This window comes from Myotis brandtii, unplaced genomic scaffold (assembly GCF_000412655.1).
Source record: "Myotis brandtii unplaced genomic scaffold, ASM41265v1 scaffold384, whole genome shotgun sequence".
NCBI lineage: Eukaryota > Metazoa > Chordata > Mammalia > Chiroptera > Vespertilionidae > Myotis > Myotis brandtii.
In genome coordinates, this window is record NW_005364745.1 from 3,827,700 (window position 1) to 3,842,017 (window position 14,318).

A 14,318-nucleotide genomic window follows, 5' to 3' on the forward strand; every position below is an offset into this window, starting at 1 on the left:
AGGCAGTTTCTTAGGTACTATGATTTCTTTGATCCTTACCAAAAACCCCTCGGAGATCAATGTGGTGTATTCCAGTATCTTGCTGCTACAGGCTATTTGAGTCAGCTTCACTCTTGGCAACCCTATGAATGAGTGATGGCCACATGTGCTGTCCTCGGCAGCCCTGCCCAGCTCCCAGAGACTCCTGCCTGTGGCTTCATTTATGGAGTCAACCCATCTCATATTTGGTCTTTCCCTTTTCCTGCTGCCTTCTCCCCCGCCCCCGCCCCAGCAGTATTGTCTTTTCCAAAGAACCCCGCCTTCCCAAGCTGCGTCCCTTGTGGAAGTGTCCCATCGGCTTCCCCTTTCATGTTCTCCCATAAATTATGGTGAGAAGGGAGAAGGATGTGAAAAGGGAGAAAGACGGTTTGTTCTTTTGTGCTGTGAGTACCGCAGCAGGAGAAAGAAGACAGCGTGAGGCAGCATTGGCCCTCCTGACTCTAGACTCACAGAAAGCCAACCGGGAGCTCTTCACTTTCTACCAAACAGACATTTTTGAATTAGCCACATGGCTCCCCCGGGTGCATCGACGAGACAAATCTTGCCTCAGATGTTCCCTGTGCTTTTGGGTTGAAAATGAGCTACTCCCTCCAGCTTGAAAGGCGCACTTCGGAAGCAGGAGCCTTCTGTACAGAAGTAGCGCGTGGTGGTATTCACCTTGCGGGAACTCTGGCTTTCTCCCCGTTGCATGCCTGCCTCCTTGATATCCGTGGGCTTGTGCCTTCCTGCAGCTTCGGCATCCAGCATGACGGGAAGGAAAACGACTGTGAGTCCGCCAGGAGGCACCCCTACATCATGTCGCGCCAGCTCCAGTACAACCCCATCCCGCTGACGTGGTCCAAGTGCAGCAAGGAGTATATCACCCGCTTCCTGGAGTAAGTGACAGCGCGGCTCAGAGCAGCCCCACCTGCGTCCCCTTACACTGGAAGTCACGTGGAGTGTCACGTGAGGCCTGGAAAAGTCTCAGCTCCTCTCACAAGCCACAGCGTCTGAAGGGGTGGATTTCACTTCCGCTTTCTGACCCTGAGATCTAGGTGGGCTCTGCCCTCCGGCCACAGCCAGGGGAACACCTGTCCCCCGATGGCTCCCGTCTCACGGTGGCTCTTTAGGAGCTGGGTGTGCGGACTGGCAGGAACAACCAGGGTATATCAGAAGTGGTCACCCAAACCCCATGGGGGATAAGGTGATGATTCTCTCATTTTACCGCTGCTTGTATTTCCTACATCACAGCTGAACCAGTGGAATGGGATGTGGTTTGGGTTACCTTTTAGCTTCTACTATGGGCCTGGAGGGTTCTCTGCTTGTGGAAATAAGCTTGTCTTGAGGACAAAGAGTGAACTGGAGGGGCATTTCCTACATCACAGCTGAACCAATGGAATGGGATGTGGTTTGGGTTTCCTTTTAGCTCCTACTATGGGCCTGGAGGGGTCTCTGTCTTGTGGATATAAGCTTGTCTTGAGGACAAAGAGTGAACTGGAGGGGCAGAAGCTTCTGTTGCATGAAAGACTGAAGACAAAGGAAATCATAAGTATCTCTTCTCATTTCTATTAACTTCGTTTCAGCCGAGGCTGGGGGTTCTGTCTTAATGATATGCCCCAAAAGAAAGGCTTGAAGTCCAAGGTCATTGCCCCTGGAGTGATCTATGACGTTCACCACCAATGCCAGCTGCAGTATGGCCCCAATGCTACCTTCTGCCAGGAAGTAGAAGTAAGTGGCGGGTGTCCTGGTGGCTCTGGTGGGCATGTGCAGGGCTGGAGGTCTCCAGCACGCTGAAAGAAGGGCCAGGGAGATATTTGGAAATCTCAAGGTCCAGACACAGAAATGCAAACTTTCCATTACAGTACCGTGTCTATAAAGCAGAAGGATTGATGTTGGGGTCATTTCTATTCCTTGACTCTAGCTCCTTGGTATCCTGTTGAGCCAGCAATTCTTTGCAACTGGGTGGTGGTGAAGAAAATTCTATAGTGATTTTTCAAGAATCACAATTATTCCCACCTACAGACTCCATAGCAAACAATGTAATCCCTAACATTGCTCTCTTTTCTGAATTTCCCATCTGGTTAAAGAGTTTCACCAGATCCCAAGATCAGAATAAGATTATCCCCAATGTATTCTTTATTTTCAACATCTGATGATACCTCCTAAAGAGTTGGTGGCTCTGTCCTGTCTCTTTCATTCCCACTACTTCTGTCTTGATTCAGTCTCTCATCATCTCTCCTTGCTATTGTAATTACCTCCTACCTAATCTTCCCTCCACATTGCTCAGGTTGTTTCAAAACAACAACAACACACAAATCTAGCCATGTCTCTTCCCTGACTTTAAGGTCCCCACTGACCACAGGATAACATCCTGACTTCTTTCACTTCTTTGTGAGCTGGATCTTTTTATTTTTTTAATATATTTTATTGATTTTTTACAGAGAGGAAGGGAGAGGGATAGAAACATCGATGAGAGAGAAGCATCTATCAGCTGCCTCCTGCACACCTCCTACTGGGGATGTGCCCGCAACCAAGGTACATGCCCTTGACCAGAATCGAACCTGGGACCTTTCAGTCCGCAGGCTGACGCTCTATCCACTGAGCCAAACTGGCCAGGGCTGTAAGTTGGACCTTGATTATTCTCTGACTCCTGCCGTTTGGTGTGTCTACGTATTATTCTGAACACGTAGACAAGGAGAAGCAGCTCGCAGTGAGCCTGGGCCAGATTCTGTGCTGTGTCCTGAGTGAGATGGAGGAGGCGAGCACTCCAAATCCGTAATCAGAGCTTCTGGCCTTGCGCAGCTCTGGGAAAGGAGGCAGATGCAAACATGTCAATCCAACGAGATAAAGACAGAAGGAGACTTAGAGAAAGACTCTGAGGAGGAAGGAAATAAGTGCTTACACAGAACAAGCAAACCTGAGCAGAGATGATAAAGTTGATGCAAAAACCCCTCACCCCTCCCTTGTAACTAGTTACCAAGTCCCACCAATCCTGCCTCCTAAATATCTCTACACCCCACTGTTCCTGGAAGACTGCAGTGTCCCCTGCTTGGCCTCCTTTCTCAGGGGCCGGCAGCTCAAACAGGCTGGCTGCTTTCAGGAATAAGTAAGCGGAGGCTTTCTGGATGGAACACCTTCCATTTCCTTCAGCGAGCAGGCTCAGGTTACAGCCACCCAGCTCTTCGTAAACTTCTACCCGCAGTTTTTGGATTGGCCCTTGATGGCTAATGCCACCAGTTACCCTACCTAAGGACATGAGTATTGTGCCACACACCTAGAGATCACAGTTTCAACTTTTAGGAAATGTGTTTTATCTCCCATTTTCTTATTGCCCAGTATGGTCTCCGCACCACGGTTTAGGAGTTATGACGAAGTCCAGATGACATTTGAGCTGAGAGTGCTCCAACGGTTCCTTTCTATCACATCGACAAGGAGAAGGAACTCTCATTGAGCCAGGCCATCACTCCTGCTCACTGGGAACAGCAGCGTGTACTGTGGACGAGTGTGTGCGTTTTACCGTCACTGTAGAAATGCTTCTGTGCAGGTGTTGAAATATAAAAAGGTGCGATCTCACATTTGTTTTCCAGAATGTCTGCCAGACGCTGTGGTGCTTGGTGAACGGCTTTTGTCGCTCTAAGCTGGACGCGGCTGCGGATGGGACCCGGTGTGGCGAGAGGAAGGTGACATGTGGGCTGAGGCAGGCAGCTGGCGGGCGGTGGGCGCTGAGTTCTGGGGAGGAGGCCCTGCAGGCGGCTGTCTCTGGGTGAATGGAGATCACAGAGCTGGACTAGCCGGAGGAAAGGGTCCACTGCCCCTGAGCCTTTGAGCCTTCATGGGAACAAGTGGTGAAGGAGAGAGGGCTGAGCCCAATCCCACACTTCCAATCGCAGAACATCTGTTCTGTCTTCCCCTGATGCACTTCCATGGAGATGTGGTTAGTCACATCTTCATGTTAAACATCGGAAAGGACAAGCCCGTGGTGGCTTCTTTCCAAAGATGGTGGACTTGGGCCACTTGTGGTCTTCTTTCTCATCATCCGATCTGACTGCATTTCTTGAAGATCGGTCCACTCTGCTAAGCAAGAAAGCCAAACACCCAAGAACTCAGAGATGGTACATATTCTCTAGACTTCCCTGGAAGTGGGTAATGCGTGCTGCTCCACAAAGCCAATCGGGTTGGTTGTGGGTCTAGAACTTAGGTATTTGGTGGAAATCTTTATGCAGCTTGAGGATGGCCTGACTCATCACAGGTTTTAGAACCTGGTCAATACACAGCGATCAGAAATAAGAAGGACAGGGAGGGCAGCAGATAAAACGTGCCCAAATCTTCCGGGTAGTGTGGCCGTTTCAAACAACCAAGATGCCTTTTCTTTTTCTTTTTCTTTTTATATGGTTCACCTAAAACTGATAGTTGTTAAAGCATTTCCCTGAAGAGGGAGAGAGTGGATTTTTTTTCTTCTGAATCACTCGAAAGGCCAGAACTAAAAACACTGGGTAGAGTTACAGGAAAAGAGACATTTTTGTTGATACTAGAAAGAACTTAAAATTCTTAACAAAGCAGTGGTTTTTGGCAACCAATGGACTTTTACCAGGAGGATAACGTTATCTGACATTAAGTACCCCGAGGGGCTGTAAAGAAGTGTTGTCACAGTACCAGTCTGTAAAATGTTTGTTGCTGTCTACAACGAGATAAGGAGCTTGCACCAGAAAGTAAATCAATGACGTTACCGAACAGCTATGTCACAGAGCATACTGAGCTGACGCGCTTTTCCTAGCGGGACATTCCCCGTGAAGGAGTGATGTGTTGATGTACATTCTGGCATGCGATCTGCCAACCACACTTTGAGTGACCCTCCTGCTTTGGCTGCAACCAGGTGCCATGAAGTCCCCTCGATTCCTGAAATTCTCTGCTCCTCAGGCCCAAGACGCTTGGAGGAAATTCTTCTATGAGCTCTTCTCTGTTCTCCATGTGACATGGGCTGTAGGAAGCCGACGAGGAGAGTCGGGGTTAGAGGTCTAGGGGGCTCGACCCAGCCTGCTGTGGGAGCCTTTCTGACATCTCCTCCTCTTCTCTTTCCAGTGGTGTATGGCCGGCAAGTGCATCACGGTGGGGAAGAAACCAGAGAGCATTCCCGGAGGCTGGGGCCGCTGGTCGCCCTGGTCCCACTGCTCCAGGACCTGCGGGGCCGGGGCCCAGAGCGCGGAGAGGCTCTGCAACAACCCCGAGTGAGTGCGGCCAAGCACCTCCCTCTCCCGTGAGCTGGGAGACCCGCTTGGCCACTGTGACATCGGTGACCCACGCCTCCTGAGGGAAATTAGTGGGGATGCTGAAGATTCCCAGAGGGTGAACAAATAGTGGTTCTGCTGTGTTTCATTTGGGCTTGGCACCAGGTTCTTGGCTAGAACTTGGATAAATAAGCGGATTCCATCACTTGGAGAGATAAGCACATTTCTTTGCAAGGGAAAGCCTCCAGGAGGTTATGCAGTTAAGGCCTCCTGGATAAACCACACCATCAGCAGGAGATCAGCGACACCCAAGTTTGCTGATAAGATTGCAGCTTTCTCTCAGTCATAATGAATGTACAGTTTTGCAAAAATGTTTTTCTTCCCTTAGGTAACTAAGCAAATAGCTAGGCACATTTCTGGGGATTATTATTTTTTAAGGTTTCAGATAAGGATTTTGTAAACCTTAAGAGATCCATACTAGCTTGTTAAGAATTCCAAAGACGTTATTTCACCAAGTGGCTTTCAAAGTTTTAATCAAATTGCTTACTTTTTTCATATTTTAAATTTATATGATGATATTATATATAAATCAAATTTAAATTCCATTGATGTTCAAATATATCTTATATTCTCAATTTCATTATTTTCTGGTATACCAGTTCCCAAGTATAATTTTTAAAAAATATGCATATGATACCTCCTGTAAGTAGAAAATGTATTAAGCTTCTTTACCTATTTTTACATTAGTCTAAATTGAAGAGTAAGAGTCACAGTTTGTAAAAGGCAAATGATAAGCGTTATTATAGTTCCCTCAATATCTTAATTCCAAATCTTATATTTTATTTATTTATTTATTTATTTATATGTTTAGTGAGTTATTTATTGTTGACAGCATTACATATGTCCCCCATTCCCACCCCTTTGCCTCCCTCCACCCAGCCCGCACCCCAGGCCTTCCCCACCCTATTGTCTGTGTCCATGGGTTATGCATATATGCATAAATGTTCTTTGGTCAACCTCTTTCTGCCCCCACCCCCGAGATCTGTCAGTCTGTTCCATTTATCCATGTTTTTGGACCTGTTTTGTTCGTCAGTTTATTTTGTTCATTAGATTCCACATATAAGTAAGATCATGTGATATTTTATTTTTCTCACTGGCTTGTCTCGCTTAGTATGCTAACCTCCTGGTCCATCCATGCTATCTCAAAGGGTAAGAGATCCTTCTTTGAATAGCTGTATAGTATTCCATTGTGTAAATGTATCACAGCTTTTTAATACATTCATCTATCTCCTTTTTATTAATAAGTATATTATTATATGTACATATATGCATGTGTATATACATATCACATATATAATAAATTTCTCAGGGTTAATAAGTTAATATCTATAAAGAGTTTTATACAATATCTACTATAAAAATTGTCAGTAAATTGCAGTTAATATAGTCATTATTATGATATTTCATCATTTACCACACATATAAGTATACATTTGAGGAATTTGGACAAAATTGTTTTTAAATCTTACCCTTTGATAAAAATTGTTTTTGTTTAAACATAAGGTTTCTGTGAATTCATAAATGTAAAACCAAGAATTTCTTACACTTCCATTTTTACAGAGAATCTTTTTATTTTATAATTTATTTCAGTGTGATCAGAAAAGTGATTTCCATTGTAGAGATCAGGAAATATAGGTGATTTGCTCTGGGACCCATTGTCAATGCTGCGTATCAGCTACCACCAATCTGTAGCCTTTTGGGGATAATGGTCAATGACCTGTGTTATCAAAAAGGGACATCCTTATTGAAGAACTGAAGGATGATTCTCTAATAGAGCTTCAGGGAGAAAATGGTCCTAATTCCCATATCAGGCCACAGTTTGTCACAGAGTCTCCTCAAGTGAGTGACTATGTATGATCTCAGTAGCTGGTTTGCTTAAGTTCACTGAGAACAGTACCTGTGGAACAAAGTCACAGATTCTGTGCTGGGATTTAGATCACAGATGCATGCAATGAGTGACCAAATGACCTTGAGACTGTGTCCTTAATGTTAGTCACTGTCCAGTGAGAACCCAGTGCGGCTTGGCTCATAAAATGCCCTCAGTGATGTTTGTGGGATGGAGATGAATTGGAGATATTCCAAGTCATAGAGTGTCATTCTACCATAATGAGTAGAAAACCAGCCTAAACTCAAATATCAAAGACAAATCTTTGTACCACCTACAGGGAGTCAATGACTATGAACTCCCTTAGTCAGAGACTTCTCTTTGGGATTGCTAAGTGCAGGAAGCACATACAGTAGGATGATGAAGTGTCATGTAAGAGGAGAAAGAGATTACTTCTGGTAGGATTCTGGGAAAAATTCATTATGGAGATGGCATTTATTTGCTCCTTAAAGTACGGGCAGTATATAGACATTTAGAGACTTAAAGAGAGGGGAAATCTATCCAGAAGCACAAAAAAGAAATATAAAATACGTTAGTGTGTGTATTACTGGAGCAGTGTGCAGATGAAGGGGGATATGGGAAGTAAAGTGAATTAGGTCAAGATCTTGAGAGCCTTGAAGGCCAAGCTCAAGAGGCTGGACTTGATTCGTTGGCCATTAAAGGATTTTAAACAAGAAACTAAAATAATTCAGGTATTTTTAAAAATTAACCAGATAAGAGTGTGTACAATAGGTTGAATAAGGATAAAGAAAAAAGATGGATAGAGGGGAGACAGGAATGGAGATAAAGCTTGGACAAGTTTGGTGATTATGGAAATAAAGAGGAGGAAACAAATATAAAAATACAGCTAATGGCCAGGTAACTGACTAACTGTGGGAAGGGATCAAGCTATTTCAGAATAGGCTTGGGATTGAATGTTCATGGACAGCAACACAAACAGAAATGTATGAACTTGGAAGAATTTATTTAAAAGTTGAGTGTGAAGGGTAGAGAGGGACATGGTTTGGGAAGGTGTGAGCATGGCCACATGCCAGGGGAGTTTAAGGGAAGATGCTGGCCTTTAAGGAAACTAACAGGACAGCTTCTGTGTCTCATCTGTAGGCCAAAGTTTGGAGGAAAGTACTGCACTGGAGAAAGGAGACGCTATCGCCTGTGCAACGTCCACCCCTGTCGCCCCGGTGCACCAACATTTCGGCAGATGCAGTGCAGCGAGTTTGACACGGTGCCCTACAAGAATGCGTTCTACAACTGGTTTCCGGTTTTTAATCCAGGTAAGGAGCTGTGGCAGTATATTCCAGATCCAGGTCCACAGCCGTTATCAGAAAGCAGATGTCAGGGGTCTGTGCCACCCCGCCAAGTCCAACAAAAAGAGAGCTGTACCCTTAGATGTTTTGTATTTTAGCAGGTAAAATCAGGGCCCAGTTAGGTTGATCAGTAAATATTAAAGGTTGAATACGTCCAAGCTCTGTGCTGAGCTCTGCAGGAGATAAAAGACAAGTTTGTCAAACTTGGTGGCTCACTTCGAAACAGCTGAGGTGCAATGAAGTGATAAGTGGCGCACGGAATTCATTAAAGTGCTTGATGATGAGCGTGTGAAACAGACTGTAATTTTGGGCAGAAATTCAGAAAAGGTCATTGTGGGTTTGCAGTCATTTCAAAGAAGGCTTCCCAGGCAGTCGGTGATGATCCTTAAGTGTGAGTAGCCTTCTACTGCAAGGAGAGGAGAGGCATCGAAATAGTCAGGCATTCCATGTGGGCAGAGAACAGGACAAGGAAAGATGTAGAAATGACTTCATCAGAAATGAATGAGCACCAGCTCTGGGCCATGAAGGAACATTTGTGTGTACAAGACAGTCTAAGAAGGGTAAAGAGTGAAAGCAAGCATCTAGAGAATGCACATGAGGGGGTGGGGATGTGGCTGAGCTGGAGCATGAATGGCAGCCTTAGCAGCGCTGCACTGACTGGGGACCAGTCGCTCATTCTCTTCTGAAGGTGAAGAACATCACTAACCATTATCTGTAGATTCACATCAGAAAGTATCTGGGCTATTTGTCGTCATTCCCGTGAGGAATGAAACGTGAAAGGTTTCTCTGAGCGAAGGAGATTTGAGACAGGAAGAAAAAAATAACTAACCAAATTTTTCATGATTGAAAGTTTTTGAAATTCCAGTGTAGTAGCACACGAGAGGACTCGTAGATGTGGGGCAATGAATGAAAAGCATGTATTTGAACTGTTATGAAAATGCTATTGTTGATGTATTTGAACTGTTATGAAAATGCTATTGTCAATTCCTTGGAAAGAAAGACCCTAGAGTGCTTTGTCCACTTTGGAGCTATTGGTTGTCATGGGCAACGTCTGCTCCTTGCTCCCCATAGTTTAGCATCATTCGTGCTCTAGAAGAGCGAATCATTTTGTCATTGGTACAACTTGCTTCCTGAGCCAGGCATTTGAATATCAGATAACTTATGTATATACTTATGTGGACTGCGAAAAAGCAAGCAAACAAAACCAATGAGGAAAGGTGCTGCCTTCCCTGCACCCTGGCATTCTGCAGAATGTTGAAACTTCTTGGGCCCATGGTCCTGTGGCTCTGTGTGCAGCCTTCCAGAACTAAAGTAGCACAGCTGCCCCAGGACTATGGCAGGTGCTTAGTCTGGAGATTTCCCCTCCCCTGATTCCCTGTAGATGCAGAGTTGGGCTTGTGTGTTCTGAACTCTGATGGCTTGAGTAGTTGGACTTGGAATAAAAAGATATGGCTCAACTGGGTGTTCATTTTTTATAAGCATTTATCAAATGCACTTTTTTGTATAGCATAGAATAGGTACTAAAAAATGAGAATTATAAAAGTAGTCTTGCCCTAGCTGGTTTGGCTCAGTTGATAGAGCATCGGCCTGCAGAATGAAGGGCCCTGGGTTCTATTCCAGTCAGGGGCACATGTCTAGGTTTGGGCTTGATCCCCTGTAGGAGGCATGCAGGAGGCAACCGATTGATGATTCCCTCTCATCATTGATGTTTCTCTCTCTCTCTCTCTCTCTCTCTCTCTCTCTCTCTCCCTCTCTCTCTCTCTTTCTCTCCCTCTCTCCCTCTCTCCCTCTCTCCCCCCTCCCTTCCTCTCTGAAATCAATTTTAAAAAATGTTTTTAAAAAACGTAGTCATAAATTTCACTCACGTTGGAGTGGTTGGTTTGCATCTGAAATTAGTATGAGGCTGAATAAACCATACGGTGGAATTAAGCTAAGCTCGCTGCCTACCTGGGCTCTCAGCCTCCATCCTCCATTCCACGGTTTTCTTACAGGCCCTGTGCTATTATTTGGGCACTAGTGTCCCGGTGCACAGATTCATGCACATTGAAAGGAAATTAATTAGAATAAATATTTTAATATTGTTATTTGCCCTTTCTCTATAATATAAGTGTCAACCAAATTCATGGTCGACAATGACAGATTGAAACACACATGTGCAATTGGCGCCAGCGAGAGCTTTATATACTAGTACATATAGATAGTGGCTTACCTGCTAATATAAGTAACTACTACCTTGACCAGCACGCTGATTTCTTTCCCCCATCAAACTCTTATCTTAACAGAGTTGTTATTTGCTTAGTTGACAGACACCCCTAAGAGTGACAAGTAGGTCATTCATATCAACCACTGTGAATGGAGCACTTACTCTGTGCCTCAAGTACTTTGTACGCTCCCGGCCTTCCCTGAGAAGGCACCAGAGAATAGAGTAAATGTACAGAGTTTTCTGCTCACTCAGTGGACAGTGTTAAGTGTCTTGGTAGATTTGCAAAGTAGCCAATGACTGAAGAAGAATTTAAGCATTTGGAATAAGCATAGAAACGTCATCAAACCTTGTAGTTTGCTAACTCTGTCTCATGGAATCTCAGGGCTTCCGAAATTGCTTGATTTTCATTTCATTTTTCAAAAAAACATTAACTATTTTCAAAAAGTGCGATAAAGAACAGCACTTACACAAAAAAATATTATGTCAGGTCTTAACATATCAGAAATCATCAATACATTGACTTACACAGTCAAATTAATTTGGTTTTCTGTAGACCTTAGAAGGAACGTCTCCTATCAACCCAATTAACTGAGAAATACCCTGAAATTGCAGGTTGAGTTGTTTTAAACTGATATCATTTACAACTATTTGTCAAGATTCTTCAAAAACCCACAGAAAAAAGTAGATGCTGCATCCCATAAAAATCTATAACGCCATCCAAAAGCTCTATGTCAGCATTTTTGTTCATTGTAATAGTCTCTATAAATCACACTAATTTATTTTTAAGTGTTATATCCTTGAACTTACAAAATCTTTGTGTAATAAAGTTCTGATTTCCTCTGCCTTATTGGCAAAGTCTTGTTTGAATAAAAAAAAATTCTGCTTAAAAGTTTTGAAAGCTATGAATCTAGATCAGCCTACTTTCTAATATAGGCATTTTCTTTACCAGCATTCCTGACAAAAAAAAATTATGCAACCCCACTAGATCACAGCCATGCAGGCACCAATGAGAAGAGCTGCCTGCATCTGCTGCACCTCCGGAGGCCCTACTTATATCAGCACGTGACTGTGCATTCTCTCACTCACCCACCTCCCATCTTCAGCAATAAAGATGCCTAGTCTCCGAGAGGGCAGCCACTTATTCAAGGTTACAGGATTTTGTATAATGGAGCTGGAATTGAAACATAGGTCTGTTTGACTAAGAAGCTCTCACACACACTAACTTATGTACACACACACACACACACACACACACACTTATGTAGATTCTCAGGGACTTCATTAGCCTATGTTAATAGAATGTGTTTACATCCTGCATCTTCTACTGGGAAACAACCAGAATCTGATCTTGATGTTGTCACTTTCTTGGAATCTCCCTTTCTTTTTAGATCTTTTTAAATTTTCTCAGAACACCCAATAATTCTTCATGTAAGCTCATTATTTCTATTGTTGCTTCTAAATATTTAAGCCCAATTAATGTTTAATGCCCATGAAGTTTCCAGCAAATGTGGAGGGTCTGACATGAGGTCAGATCACAGTCTGCCCCTTGTGGGATAGGATCCTTCAGGAACATCTTTAAGGAATTGTGGCAGACCGGGTTCCCTAGGAAACAGACTGAGACGGAGACTAGCGTGCAGGAAGTTCAGCAGCTGTGGAAGGAAAGGGGAGGAGGTGGGTCTGGGCAGGGGGGAAGCTGGGCTGCAATGCAGTCTCCACAAAGGCCTCTCCCAACTGCACATAGAGCTCTGGAGCTGCCGTGGTCTTCAGAGTTGCCACACTCGGGGTGGGGGAGCCATGTCTGTGTGCCCGGCATGACCAGTCGCCGGGTATGGTCTGCCCCAGGAAGAGGTGAGTGTCCTGGGCAGGGGAGCTCTTTCAAGCCCAGAGGACAATTGAGGGCCGATGCTGGCAGCTCTCCCAAGAGCTGGGGGGATAGTCCTAGCATCTGGGGCCACCGGGGTGGCAGGCATAGAGTTTATTGCAAGAATCCTTGGGGTTTAGATAGAAATCATGTGCGGAGAGCCTGGGAGATCTTCTAGCCAAGCCTATCATTTCACAGATTAGGAATCTGGCTTCAGAGGGGAAATGATGGAATAATAAGGATGTTTGCAGACAACCAACGCCATTCACAACCCTCTTCACTCTCACTTTCCCCTACACTGGGAGAGGGAAAACTAAATGACCCACTAGCCCATATTTCCTGTGGACCAGTTCTGACCAAAGAGATAGAGATGAAGGCTCGTCTTTTACTATTTTTTTCTAGTTAAACTATAATCCATTCATTCAGTGAGATAATATGTAATCATTCAAAGGATGAAATACAAATAAACACCAACTTTTAACAAGTACCATTTTTTATTAAATGTATTGGCGTGGCACTGGTTAATATGATCATACAGGTTTCAGGTGTGGGTTTCTATGTTACAAGATCTGTATATTGCACTGTGTCCCCATCACCATAGATTAGGACCCCTTCACTCCCACCCCCTTCCCTCTGGCAACCACCACACTGCTGTTTGTGTTCATGAGTTTCAGTTTTAAATCCCACATATGAGTGAAATCATATGGTTCTTAACTTTTTCTGACTTATTTCACTTAGCATAATATCCTCAAGGTCCATCCATGTTGTTGCAAATGGCAGTATGTCCTCCTTTCTTACAACTGAGTAGTATTCCGTTGTGTATATGGACCACATCTTCTTTATCCAGTCCTCTCTCGCAGGACACTTTGGTTGTTTCCATGGAAGGCTCATCTTTTAAAAGCTCCTGTGAATGTTTTTAACTGGTGCCCACCCAGCTGGCCCTTGGTCCCTTGCCCACCTGCCATTCACCCTTCCTCTCTGGCTACCAGGGTTACACAGTCACATTGCAACCAAGAAGTCCGCCCCACCCCAGAAGCTGAGCAGGAGGAAATAAGGAGGGTAGCTGAACACTCCTACCCTTGGATTTCTTGTTTTGTGGGGAAAATAAACTCCTGTTCCTTTAAGGCAAGGAAGCACTACTGGCAGCAAAACTCATTCCTAACTGAAGCTTACATTGAACTTCTATCGGTGCGCACGCTGTGCCAGGCACTTCACGCAGCAGTTTCTATGCATTTCCCTGTTTTATCCCCAAAAGAAAAGCCTGTGTGGAAATTTAAGTTTTTGACCCAATTCTTATGGATAAGCTCATCGGTTTGGAGAATGTAAGTAAATTGGCCATATTCAGACTGTGCCAGAGAGCCAACCGTTAGACCAGGCCTGCTCCTGAAGCCTAAATATGGGAGGGGGGAGCAAAAGTATGTTTACAGTTGTGAGTACCCAAAACACAGTGTATTCTTGTATTATTATTTATTCATTATTGTATTATCTTCCATACAAACAATTTTTGCCCCACCTTGTATTAATCACTAAAGCAAACAACTTAAGGCCCAATACAAATTTATTATCACAGTTCTTAGTCACCTTAACCAAGAGACAGAACTTAAAAATATACAGTAAATGGTAAGCATTACTACAGGTAGCTTAGTCTAACACATCAATGACATAGGTTTCATTATTTCTTTTTAATTAGTTCTATTCTTGTTTTCATATCTGTTTGTGGTTATTGTAGAAGATATTAATTTTAATGCCTTCTTATGTTTAA

At 44.0% G+C, this 14,318-nt stretch overlaps 1 protein-coding gene across 1 annotated transcript in view; it reads left to right on the forward strand.

Moving 5' to 3' along the window:
- ADAMTS12 (ADAM metallopeptidase with thrombospondin type 1 motif, 12) overlaps positions 1–14,318 on the forward strand; it is a 187,670-nt gene that overhangs the window by 113,212 nt on the left and 60,140 nt on the right. The window contains exons 8-12 of the mRNA XM_005872608.2: positions 771–914; positions 1,602–1,746; positions 3,606–3,698; positions 5,098–5,243; positions 8,290–8,459. Of these exons, the coding sequence (XP_005872670.1) occupies positions 771–914; positions 1,602–1,746; positions 3,606–3,698; positions 5,098–5,243; positions 8,290–8,459 (698 nt within the window). The remainder of the gene's footprint in view (positions 1–770; positions 915–1,601; positions 1,747–3,605; positions 3,699–5,097; positions 5,244–8,289; positions 8,460–14,318) is intronic.